The sequence below is a fragment of the Equus caballus genome, chromosome 7 (genome assembly GCF_041296265.1).
Source record: "Equus caballus isolate H_3958 breed thoroughbred chromosome 7, TB-T2T, whole genome shotgun sequence".
NCBI lineage: Eukaryota > Metazoa > Chordata > Mammalia > Perissodactyla > Equidae > Equus > Equus caballus.
The window spans coordinates 77372093-77385715 of NC_091690.1; the positions used below are offsets into that span (position 1 = coordinate 77372093).

Genomic DNA, 13623 nt, shown 5'->3' on the forward strand with positions numbered 1-13623 from the left:
GTAGAAAAGACATATAATACCACGAATTCTCAATTTGCCCATCCGAAGAGATAAATTGTCAAAATAGTTAACTTATCCTACCTTCTTTAGAATATCGTGTCACAAATGAAATATGTTTAAAATTCATTCCCAAATTGCCAAAGTCACTACAAATGTTCTATTATTAGCAAGAGAAATAAAACTGGAAGGTCATCTAAATCTCTTCTACATAGAGATGGGAAGGCCATGCCTGGCAGTAACCAGCTGGACAGAACCCATTCCTAAGGAGGCAGAGAATCAGGAAGAGTGAAGAGGGCAGGCTTGAGAAGAAATGCCTCTCCTCTCTCCTCTCTCTTCTGAGAGCAAGCCCCAGTTACTAACAGGGTCCCTCTGATGAGGAGAATCTGAGAGGAGCCAGCTGAGAATGATCGGTACTGCAGTTGGGTAATAGAAAATCATAACTGAAAACAAAAGTACTATTTGAATCACTACCCCCCATCCAAAAATTATGTTTCTAATAGTATGAAAATATTGTTCAATTCTGAGTTCACAGTTTTATTAAAACTTCTTTCACCTTACCACTCTGCCCACTCTCTGAAACTATTTTTCTTATATTAGAGTCCACTTTCAAAACTATTAGTTTTATCATGAGTGAAGTTTGCTTTCTTTTTTATAGAATCGATGGGGCAAGTACATTATCATAGAATTATTTATTAGGTCCAGAGGGATCCTAGAAACTATTCCAATGCAACCCACTGTATTAGGCAGAATTAGAATTAACATAACACAATGTGGGTAGCTAAGATTTTGAGATATCCGTCTCCTTGTTTATAATGTGATAATAAAACATACCTCATAGGATGTTGAATGATTAAATGGGATAAAGCCCTAGAATATTTGAGTGCAGTTCTCAGCAGTGGTAAGAGTTCCAAAATTAACTAATATATAATTTTATGTTATATTAATGAGCCTAATGAGTAATGAACAGGGCAGTTTTAAACTCCTGATGAAAAAGAATTTCTAAACCCATCAAATAACACCTTAAAAGAGACCTCTGTCTGAGCAGACAGATTTAGGTACAATGGACTGCATGATTTGAAGGACACCAGAAAGACGTAACATACAAAACTTTTGCCAAGCAGCAGCCTTCTTTGAACTCTCTTTCAGAATTCAGAGGGAGGAGAACCTTAGAGTCTCTTATCTTTAATGTAAATGAGGGCACCACATCACTTTATTTACAATTCTTTTTCTCCAGCCTACTCCTCATGTCAGAGTTAGTCAGGCCTCCTCTACGCTTCCTGCTAGTTTGTGCAAGACTCTGTCATTGCTCATACCATTTGTTATTACCATCCATTATCACCAAGAGAGTTTTAATTTTACCTCCTTGAGGGTAAGGACAGTTTTTTATTCAATTTTATAACCCTCGTACCTAACAGAATGCTTGGGGAAAGGTTAAACGATAAGAGAACAATAATAACATTGAACTTGTGGCCAGAATAGGGGATTGTGTACCTGGATCATTACACTGAAAATGGAAAAAGGAAATAGAAATAAAATGGACGAGTTTTCAAGATGGGCTTTATCAACCTTATACCACTACAATCAGAAGAATCAATTTTCTTCTTGTTTAATGACACATATTGGTCTCGCATAGCTATGTGGCATTTCTCATTCTCCTTTGAAGCTTGTTTCTTCCAGAAGTTAGGAATCCTACAAATATAAAGATCTAAGAAATAGACAGAAAAAAGTATTTAGCAGGATCCATACCTACCAAATTAAAATGACTTTTTAGATCAAATGTAAATTAATTTTCTTTTCAGTGTATAATTTTTAAATTCTCTAAAGCAAAATAAAAACAACTGAAAAGTCAGAATAGGAGTAGCATGGAGGACTAGGGACATTTATCTAAGTCCCTACTTTGTGCCAGGCTCTGCTACTTATTTTGATGTATTGTTATAGCTAAATTGTAGACATGGTAGTCTACGGGGTTATTAAAATAAAAAGAAGAGGAAACTTACAAGTACAAATTTAGAGACTCATCTGTCACAAAATAGTTTTCTAAGTAATTTTCTCATTATCTTTAGTTGCTGTAAAAACATAACAATTCTATTAAAAATAAATCTGGAACAAATCAAACATGTATAAATAAATCATATTACCTCAGTCTTCTATACTGTGTAAAATGATAGGAATATTCCAATAGCGTTACACAAAGGATAAACAGATAACTTCACTTGGCTCTGGATAACCTGCTAGGATCCACAAGTTTCACATAAGTAAAGCAATTGTTCTACCTTCATATATCTTGAGTCAGTAGCTAATTTTTATCCTAATTTCACAGGTCACTAAAAGAAAGCTGTCAAAATACATGGAAAAAATATGACGGCACACCAAAATGCCACTATCTCCATTGAGGTTTCAGATTTCCTCTTGAACTGTTTTGTCAGGTCCCCCAACTGGCAGCTCTGGCTGTCTCTGCCCCTCAGCCTCCTCTTCCTCCTGGCCATGGGGGCCAATGGCATTCTCCTCATCACCATCCAGCTGGAGGCCTCCCTGCATGAGCCCATGTACTACCTGCTCAGCCTTCTTTCCCTATTAGACATGGTGCTCTGCCTCACCGTCATCCCCAAGGTCCTGACCATCTTCTGGTTTGACTTCAAGTCCATCAGCTTCTATGCCTGCTTCCTTCAGATGTACATCATGAATTGCTTCCTTGCCATGGAGTCTTGTACATTCATGGTCATGGCCTATGACCGCTATATAGCCATCTGCCATCCACTGAGGTACTCATCCATCATCACTGATCAATTTATAGCTAAGGCTGCCATTTTTATTTTGGCCAGGAATGTCCTTTTTACAGTTCCCATCCCCATTCTCTCAGCACAACTCTCTTATTGTGGGAGAAATGTCATTGAGAACTGCATCTGCGCCAATATGTCTGTCTCCAGGCTCTCCTGTGATGACAACACCATCAATCGTCTCTACCAATTTGCTGCAGGCTGGACTCTGCTAGGATCTGACCTCATTCTCATCTTCCTCTCCTACACCCTCATACTGCGAGCTGTGCTGAGACTCAAGGCAGAGGGTGCTGTGGCCAAGGCCCTAAGCACATGTGGCTCCCACTTCATCCTTATCCTCTTCTTCAGTACCATCCTTCTGGTCTTCATCCTCACTCATGTGGCAAAGAAGAAGGTTTCCCCTTATGTGCCAGTCTTGCTCAATGTCCTCCACCATGTCATCCCTGCAGCCATTAACCCCATTGTTTATGGAGTGCGAACCCAGGAGATCAAGCAAGGAATCCAGAGGCTACTGAAGAAAGGGTGGTAATAGGGACAAACGGATCTCTGAATTCCTAAAATAAGATGACTTTGGATCAATAATGGGTGAGCGGGCTGAAATTCATACCTATGCTTTATAATCTCATACTGGGTAAACTAGATTTTGTATCTTCTTTAATAAAACTTCAGTTTCATTTTGTTTCCCTTTATCTCACTCCTCTTTCAAGAATCTCCTTGACAATTTCTCCTTTTTCCCCACACATATAATCCTGTTTTGTCTAAAATACTGAGATTCCTTGGAGCAGATTCTAAATTGAGAAATTTATGTTCCTAATTATACAGCTGTTAATATGTCATGACTTTTATATTCTTGAATTTACAATTGGGGATATTTTGTAGGTAGTGTCATATAATGTGTAATGTTTCTTATTCCCACAGAAGGGAAAATATTGGAGAGGAAATCATAAGAGTGAAATTTCAGTCCTGAGTGATAGAAGGTTGCTGTTGCTCTGGGATTTGGCCCCTTTCTCTCAGCCTTCAACTACATCATCATCTTTCTTTGTCTCTCAGTTTTTGCCTCTGTCTCTCTCTCTTTCTCTCCTTCTCTAGCAGACAAGGTGATGTTTTGTAACATTCATTGCAAAATGATAGGGTTCTTGCATAGATTGCTCATGTGAGTAAAAATTATCAATGAGTTTCATTAGATTTAAGAGACTCCTAAATTCTCCTTCCCAGTGGGTCTGTGCTTTGGACACATCTTTTGGATTCAGGATGTCACAGTTCATGATATGCAAACATAGCTCTGCCAATGAGTTAAAGGGTTATAATATATGTTCCAACAGTAATACTGAAATATAAAAGACTATCTGGGGGCCAGCTTGGTGGTGTAGCAGTCAAGTTCACGCACTCTGCTTCAGCAGACCCAAGGTTCACTGACCCGAATCCCAGGAGTGAACCTACACAACTCTTATCAAGCCATGCTGTGACAGGTGTCCCACATGTAAAATGGAGGAGGATGGGCATATATGTTAGTTCAGGGACAATCTTCCTCAGCAAAAATTGGAGAATGGATGACAGATGTTAGCTTAGGGCTGATCTTCCACAAAAAAACAAAAAAAAGATTTTGTAAAAAAAAAAAATAGACTATCTGAACATTGTTTTCTTATTAATTGAAGTTTACAAGCACACTTTGTATCCTGGAAATTCTGCTGCCTATTAAATTACAAAAGTAAATAGAAAATTGTTGTTGCTTTCAGGAGCTCTTTTTTTTTTTTTTTTTTTTGAGGAAGATTAGCCCTGAGCTAACATCTGCTGCCAATCCTCCTCTTTTCCTCAGGAAGACTGGCCCTGAGCTAACATCCATGCACATCTTCCTCTATTTTATATGTGGGATGCCTACCACAACATGGCTTGCCAAGTGGTGCCATGTCCACACGCAGGACCAGAAATGGTGAACCCCAGGCTGCTGAAGTGGAACGTGCACACTTAACCGCTGTGCCACCAGGCCACCCCAGGAGCTCAAATTTTGGTTAAGAGGAATATAAATTAGAGTTCCAGAAATATATTTTTCTCAACTGGAAAGGGTACCAATGGAATAAGGTACCTGTGTGATACTTGGCAACATGAGGAAGCACAAGATAGAGAGTTAGAAGGTCTCAGTTGTAAGCCTTGAACAACCACAAAAAAAAGTAGAGTCCCTGGGAACAAATGGGGTTGTCTCACTGCGTTTCACGTTAGTCATCTACTACCTGAGAATAGTGAACAATTTGTTTTAGAAGATCCTTTCTAGATATAAGCCTTTATGCCTCAATGAAAACTTATAAGTGTGTTACTTTGTTTTGACCATGGAAGGAAAATTTCTAAATAGTCCAATACCAGTACTGTCTCCAAAATCCGGGACTTTCAGTCTTAACTGAAAGCACCTGGGATATGTCATTGGCCTGCTTAAACTTTCATTCTGCAAAGCTCCGCCCATTTCTTTTTCTTCTTTATCTTGCAGTGAAGAACAGTAAATTTGCATTTCATTTCTCTGCTCCAGAATAACACCATGAGCTACTATTTGAAAAATGAACATGCATTCACATAATAAAAAGCAATAACTAAAAGCATGTAATCAACACTTTAATTGGGAATAATGCATTTCTCAAAAGTAAAAAACAATCTCTCAAGATCCAGCTAGGTTCACACCATAGATAACCTTTTTCTTTGTTACTTGAAGAAAAAATCTCAAAAGTCTCATTCTCTCAAACATTTCAGCATAAGAAGTATGACTTGGTTTAAAATGTGCATTACTGGATACCAACAAGAGGGTCTTACAAATATAAAGACACAATATGCTTCTAAGGTAAATTTAAGCTACTATCCCCTAGGAATAATAAAGGTCTACCAGTTTAAACAGTATATTAAGTATATTAACATCTACTCATGAAGGGATGATAAATAGAGGTTAACCCCCTAAAACTTTGGGGATTAATCTGTACCAGGGGCACATTGTTTGTATAATAAAGCCAGATCTCTCCAATAATCTATTATAAAAGAACATTCAATGAAAGAAAAGGGCTACATTGTGGGATTTAGAGCAATATCACCCCAGGATTGAGAAAATTTTACATAAACCTTTCCAAAATAGACTGGTAAGATCTTTATATTTAAAAACTACGTTTCAAAGATTTGTGTTGTTTTGTTTATATGCAGCGTTTACATGTTTGTGGTCCATACCAAAACAATATGACAGATTCATTTGATAAACAAGGTGAACAGACTAACAATGGCTTTATTTCACTAAAATATTTGATAGTAATGAGGATTTCATCTAGAACAGGGCTGTTCAATGTGAGCTATATATTTAATTTTAAACATTTTAGTAGCCAAATTAAAAAAATAAAAAGAAAAAGTTAAATTAATTTTACTAATGATTTGGTCCAATATATCTAAAATATTATCATTTCAAGAGAATTTAATAATAAGATATTTTACATTATTTTTTCTGTGTGCCTGGTCTTTAAAATTCAATATGTATTTTACATTTGCAGCATATTTCATTGGGAATACTCACACTTTGAGTGCTTAGTAGCCACATGCGGCTAGTGGCTACTATATTGATCAGTGCAGCACTAGAAATTTGGCTTTAAAAGGCAAATGAAAAATGGATAGGAGATCAACCCAATTGGAGAAAAATGTCTCCTTCTTGGAAAAGAGTTACAGCTATATTCTTTCTTCTTTGCTGTGATTTTTCTCTCTTTTTTATGTTTTGCCAAATGGAGTAATGGAAACCAGGATTTGAGAGGATGAGTGATGACATCTTTGTCTTAAAATGCTGCATGACATGAGCACTAAATCCTAGAGACCAAAGTGAGAAGATTAAAATAAGAGAAGTTTCATTGATTGGCATATCAAAGTCACGGCTCAAGAAAATGCCCCAAGAAAAGGGAAACCGGAGGCATATAGTCAGGAGAAAGGGCCGTCTAAAGTTTGGAGCTAGCCATCTTGGTCTCTGGTTGGCTGTTTTTTTGTCTAATAGGCAATTTCGGAACCATATTTGTTGATGCAACTTGTAGAGGAGATGTGGGTTGTGCTGATAGTTAGATTTGTGGTGGAGCTTGCTCCCCATGCCTCATGGGGCTTGGTTGTTTGTTTGCCATGTGAGTCTCTGTCCTGTTTTCTGACCTAATCTCTAATATTCTAGAACACCCACCACTATTGCTTGACTTCTGGCTCACTTCTTGATCAAAGAATGTATGTTGAAAGCAATAGACCTGCCTGGCTACTCCTAATTCACTGACTAACCACCAGTTTGATTTTCTCATGGCCCCCTCCTTCTCTTAGTATCAGACATTTCTCAGTCTGAATCCATATTTTTTTATAGCAATGCTTTCTTTGCACCTTTTGAGCTTCCATTCTTCCGTAATTCCATCATGGTTACCTTTCATCTTTGGAGTTCCCCCATTTTCTTTCTGTTTCATCAGTGGCTCTCCATTTGTTCGTTTGTTTTTTATCATGTTATAGATTGATTTACTATTGAATATCTTGTCAGTATTGCTAATCGCTTATTTTTCCTTTTTGTGTATTTCTACATTCTAATTTTTTTACAAGAGTACCTGAGTTGTATCATACAAATCTTGAAGTTCACGTTTTAGAATCACATGTATATTCAAGTGAACTTCATTGTTAATCCAGGTTATTTTTTAAAGGTTCTCTTCAATGTGTGTGGTAAACCACTTGTTAAGTCAAAGGAAGTATGATAGAATAGTAATATTGACCATTCGCTTGCTCACATTATTCCTCAATTATGAGAGGTAGAAATAATGTGACCTACCTTATGTAGTTTTTGTGATGACTAACTGAATGAATGCATAGAGTGTGACACCACAGTTCCCGTTCCATTAGGAATGTCCAATAATGTTAATGATGGGATGACAATAATAATGATGAATCCCTCCCTTCAATATCATGAAACTGGGAAACTCTTTTTCAATACTGTCGGAGAGATTAGTAAGATTAGGACTCTTGAATACTTTTCCTCTTAGTGGAGGATGTTCCAAGATCTTACAGATTCCAACAGTTCTAAGTTCCAGGTCTCTGAGTTCATTCTGATGGGATTCCCAGGTATTCACAGTTGGCAGCACTGGTTCTCCCTGCCCCTGACTCTGCTCTGCTTCTTAGCTCTCAGTGCCAACATCCTTGTCCTGATCATCATAAATCAAGAAGCAACCTTGCACCAGCTCATGTACCATTTCCTAGGCATTTTGGCTATGGCGGACATGGGCCTAGCTACTACCATCATGCCCATGATTTTAGCTATCTTATGGCTTAATGCTGAAGCCATCAGTCTCCCTGAGTGCTTTGCTCTTATGTATATCATACATTGTTTTGTGGGCATGAAATCAGGCATTTTTGTCTGCATGGCTATAGATGGATATATAACCATGTGCTGACCCATACATTATCTATCAATAGTTACTGAATCATTTGTGGTCAAAGCAACTGTGTTCATAGCACTCAGAAACAGCCTAACTACCACCCGAGTGCCTGTATTTGCTACTCAGAGACAATACTGCTCCCAGAACGAAATTGGGCTCTGTCTTTGCTCTAATGTTGGAGTCACTAGCCTATCCTGTGATGATGACAGGACAGTCAAGAGTATCTATCTGTTTCTTCTGGCCTGGACACTCATGGGAAATGACCTAGGTTTGATTATTTGGTCATATATTTTGATACTTTACTCTGTGCTTAAGCTGGCCTCAGCAGAAGCTGCATCCCAGGCCCTAAGTACCTGCAATTCCCACCTCATCCTAATCCTTTTCTTCTACACAGTCATCATGGTCATTTCTATCACACACAGTAGAGCAATTGCAGTTCCTCTCGACATGTTCTATTCAATGTTGTACCCAATGTCATTCTTCCTGTCCTCAACCGCATGGTACACGCACTCAAGAACAAGGAGCTCAGTCAGTGCTTATATAAACTTCTTAAGCTGGACATCAAGGGCAGATAATATGGAGAAGGTGTTTGCTTTGTTGTATTATTATGGTGAGAACATTAAAGTTCTATTCTTACAGTAACTTTCAAGTATACAATACAGTATTAACTATTGTCACCGTGCTGTACATTAGATCCCCAGAACTCATTCATATTTATAATTGCAGGTTTTTACCCTTTGACTGACATGTCCCAATTTTCTCCACCTCTTGACTCCTGACGACTACCATTCTAATCTCTGTGTATATGAGTCTGATGTTTTTAGATTCCATGTGTAAGTGATATCATACAGTATTTGTTTTTCTCTGTCTGACTTAAACTCATTTAGCATACTGCCCTCAAGATCCATTAATGTTTTTACAAATGAGAGGATTTCCTTCTTCCTCATGGCTGAATAACATTCCATTGTACGTATATGCCACATTTTCTTTATCCATTCATCCATCAGCAGACACTTCAGTTGTTTCCATATCCTGGCCTATTGTGAACAGTGCTGCAATGAACATGGAGTGTAGATTTCTCTTTGAGGTAGTAATTTCATCTCCTTTGGATCTATACCCAGAAGTAAAACTTCCAGATCATGTGGTAGTTGTGTTTTTAATTTTTTGAAGAATCTCCACATTGTTTTCCATAGTGACTGTACCAGTTTACATTCCCACTAACAGTGCACCAGGGTTCCCTTTTGTCCCCATTCTCACCAGAACTTGCAATCTATTGTGTTTTTTTTGAAAAATAGTCATTCTAACAGGTTTTAGGTGATACCTCATTGTAGATTTCATTTGCATTTCCCCATTGATTAATGATACTGAGCACTTTCCAGGTACTTGTTGGCTATTTGTATGTCTTCTTTGAAAAATATCTATTCAAGTCCTCTGCATATTATTAATAAAATGGTTAGATTTTTTGCTAGAATAGTATGAGATGCTTGTATATTTTGGATATTAACCCCTTATCAGATATATGGTTTGAAAATATCTTTTCCCAGTCTGATACTTGCCTTTTCATTTTGTTGATTGCTGCACAGAAATTTTTAATTTGATGTAGTCCCACTTGATTTTTGTTTTTGCTCTGGTACCTTTGGTGTCATATTCAAAAAAAATCATTGCCAAGACCCATATCAAGGAGCTTTTTCCCCTATGTTTTCTTCTAGGAGTTTTATGGTTTCAGATCTTACATTCAAACCTATAATCCATTTTGAGTTAATTTTTGTGAGTGGTGTAAGATAGGGGTCTATTTTCAGTCTTTTGCATGTGGATATCCAGTTTTCCTGGAACCACTTATTGAAAAGACTATCCTTTCTTCATCGAGTATTTTTGACTCCCTTGTCAAATATTAGTTGACCATATATACATGGGTTTATTCATGGGCTCTTGATTCTGTTCCATTGGTCTATGTGTCTGTTTTTATGCCAATGACATACTGTTTTTATTACTATAGCTTTGTAATATAGTTTGAAATCAGGAAGTGTGATGCCTTCAGCTTTGTTCTTTCTAATAATTGCTTTGGCTATTTGGGGTCATTTGTGGTTCCACACAAATTTTAGCATTATTTTATTCTATTTCTGTGAAAAATCCCATTGGAATTTTGATAGAGATTGCATTGAATCTACAGAAGAACTTGGGTGGTACAGATATTTTAACAAAATTCACTCTTCTGATCCATGAGCATGGAATATCTCTCCATTTATTTGTGTTTTCTTCAAATTCTTTTATCAATGTCTAATAATTTTGGTGTATATATCTTCTCTTCCTTGGTTAAATTTATTCCTAAGTTTTTACCGTTTCTGACACTATTGTAAATTTGAATGTTTTCTTTATTTCTCTTTCAGATAGTTAATTGTTAGTATATAGAAACACAACTGGTTTTTGTATGCTGATGTTGTATCCTGAAACTTTTCTGAATTTGTTTATGATATCTAACTGTTTTTTGGTGGAGTCCAGAGGATTTTCAAGCTACAAGGTCTTGTTATCAGCAAACAGAGATAATTTTCTTTTCCAATTTTGATGTCTTTTATTTCCTTTTCTTGCTTAATTGCTCTGGATAAGACTTTCTGCATTATGTTAAATAAGAGGGGTGAAAGTGGGCATCCAAGTCTTGTTCCTGATCTTAGAATGAAAGCTTTTGGCCTTTCACTGTTGAATAATGTGTGGCTATATATGGGTTTGTCATATATGACCTGTATTATGTTCACATACATTCCTTCTATACCCACCTTGTTAGGAGTTTTTATCACAAAAGGATGTTGAATTTTGTCGATGCTTTTTCTGCATCTATTGAGATGATCACATGATTGTCGTCTGTCATTCAATTAATGTGGTGTATCAAACTTATTGATTTGCATACACTGAAACATCCTTGTGTGCCAGAGATGAATCCACTTGATCATAGTGCATCATCCTTTTAATGTGTTGTTGAATTCAGTCTGTTAATATTTTGTTGGGACTGTTTGAATTTACATTTATCAGAGGTATTGGCCTGTAGTTTTCTTTCCTTGTAGTGTTCTTGTCTGGCTTTAGTATCTTAGTAATGCTGGCCTCATGAAATGAGTTTGGGAGAGTTCAAGTGGTGATGTCTCTTGAATACATACCCTAAATCAACTGAAAGATAATTCTTTTCTGTTCCAAGATCAGTTAGTTTTTTTCTTAAGCATTTTGAGTGTTATAATATTATTAATTTGCATCTGTTGGGGTGATCATATGCTTAATCTTCACTTTATTGATAACATATTGATTTATGTTGCTGAGTTTTATCTCAACTTTATAATGTATAATTCACATACATTAAAATGCACATATTGTAAAGATACTATTTAAGAAGTTTTGACAGATATATACACCTGTGCACCAACTATATAATTATGTTATAAAAATTTTTATTACCCCTCAAAATTTCCTTGTGCTCCTTTCAGTCAATCGTCAACCACATTTCAAGTCCCAAATACCTCCCGATCTGCTTTGTAACATTACATATTAAATTAGTGACCCTAAATATTAGTATACATGGGGTAATATAGTATGTTCCTTTCTGTCTGGTTTCTTTCACCCAGCATAATATTTGTAAGATTCATTCATGTAATTTTGAGTATTAGTAGTTCATTCTTTTTAAATTGCTTCTAGTATGCCATAGTATGGATTTACTACAATTTGTTTGCTCCCTCACCTGTATTATCAGATATTCATTTGTTCCTGATTGGGGCTATTATGAATAACTAACTGTAGCCCTTCATGAGCAAGTCTTTTTATAGGCACATATTTTTAGTTTTCTTAGGTAGATATCTAGGAGTGGAATTGTTGAGTCATATAATAGGTATATGTTTAAGTTTTCATGAAACTGGCAAAGTGTTTTGCAAAGTGATTTTACCATTTACATTCCCAACAACAGTATATGGAAGTCCAGGTGGTGCACGTTCTTACCAACACTTGATATGGTCAGTCTTTTTAATTTCAAACATGCTACTGTGTTTATCGTGATATCTCATTGTGATTTTGCTTTGAGTTTCCCAGATGACTAACGATACTAAGCCTTTTTTGTTTTCTTTTCTCTTACACATCCTCCTTGGTGAAATGTCTGTTCAAACATTTTGTCATTTTTATTTGGGTTATATGTAGTATTATTATTGAATTGAAAATATTCATTATATATTACAAATAAAGGTCATTATTAAGATAGATTTATGGTAAATCTTTTCTCTCTCATTTTCTAATTTGTCTTTTCATGTTGGATATTATTAATAGTGTCTTTCAAAGAGGAGAAGTTTTTAATTTTAGTCATGTACATCTCACCAAATTTTTATTTTGTAGTTTAAACTTTTTGTTTCCTAGCTAAGAAACATTGCCTAGCTCAAAGTCATTAAGACAGCCTTTAAATTTTCATCTAGAGGATCTGTAATTTTATCTTCTAGTTTAACTGTGTGCTCCATGTTCAGGTAATTTTTTTGTATGCAGTGAGGTAAGGGCAGTGATTCATTTGTCCCCAGGGACACACAATTGTTCCAGCACCCTGTGGAAAATCTATTCCTCTTATTACATATTTTCATTCCTTTGTTGAAAATCAGTAGACCATATATGTATGAGTCTTTTCCTGGACTCACTTTTCTGTTTCATTTATTTTTATTTCTATCCTTATATTATCACTATATTATCATGATCACTGTAGCCTTGTAAGTCTTTAAATTAGTTAGTGTAAGCCCTCTATATTTGTTCCTTCTTTTTAAAGATTGCTTTATATATTCTTTGTCCTTTCCAAGTCCATAGATATTTTAGCTTAATTTTTTAGAGTTATAAAGGTCTTTCCTGGATTTTTATGAGGATCCTATTGAACCTGTAGATCAATTTTAGAAAAATGATATTTTAACACTCTCCAGTATTCCAATCCTTGAGCATATTAAATTTATTTATTTAGACCTTCTTTGAACTCTCTTAGCAATGTTCTGTAGTATAGTGTAAAGGTCTTGCAATATCTTACTAAATAGATACCTAAGTGTTTTATCAATGTTGAAACCTATGATAAATCATTTTTGTTTTCTTACACTTTCAATTTTGTATTGTTTATTGCTGTTAAATATAAATAAAGTTAATTTTAGTGTTATTGCTTATTTTTCTTATTTTGGTTTTTATTCAATCCTCTTTTTTTCTAGATTTTAAGGTGAAACTTCAGATAACTGATTTTAAATACTATTATAGGTATTTAAATCTGCTAATTTCTCTCTAAAAAATGCTTTTCTGTTTCCCTCAAATTTTGATAGACTGAAATGTGTTCACTTTCTGCACGAGTTCTTTGACATGATTATTCAGATTTTTAATTCACATATATCTTGGAAGTATTTGGCATTTTAGTATTATTAATTAGTAATTTAGTTATTTTTAGTTAGAGAGCATATTCTCTATGA

The 13623-nt window shown here is 35.8% G+C and overlaps 1 protein-coding gene and 1 pseudogene across 1 annotated transcript; both read left to right on the top strand.

The window, feature by feature from the left end:
- The first annotated feature begins 2358 nt into the window (after nucleotides 1–2358).
- On the top strand, nucleotides 2359–3306 carry OR56A3 (olfactory receptor family 56 subfamily A member 3). The gene is given in 1 exon segment (NM_001390917.1): nucleotides 2359–3306. A coding segment is annotated over 1 exon segment (948 nt).
- Nucleotides 7799–8751, top strand: OR56B2OP (olfactory receptor family 56 subfamily B member 2O, pseudogene; annotated as a pseudogene).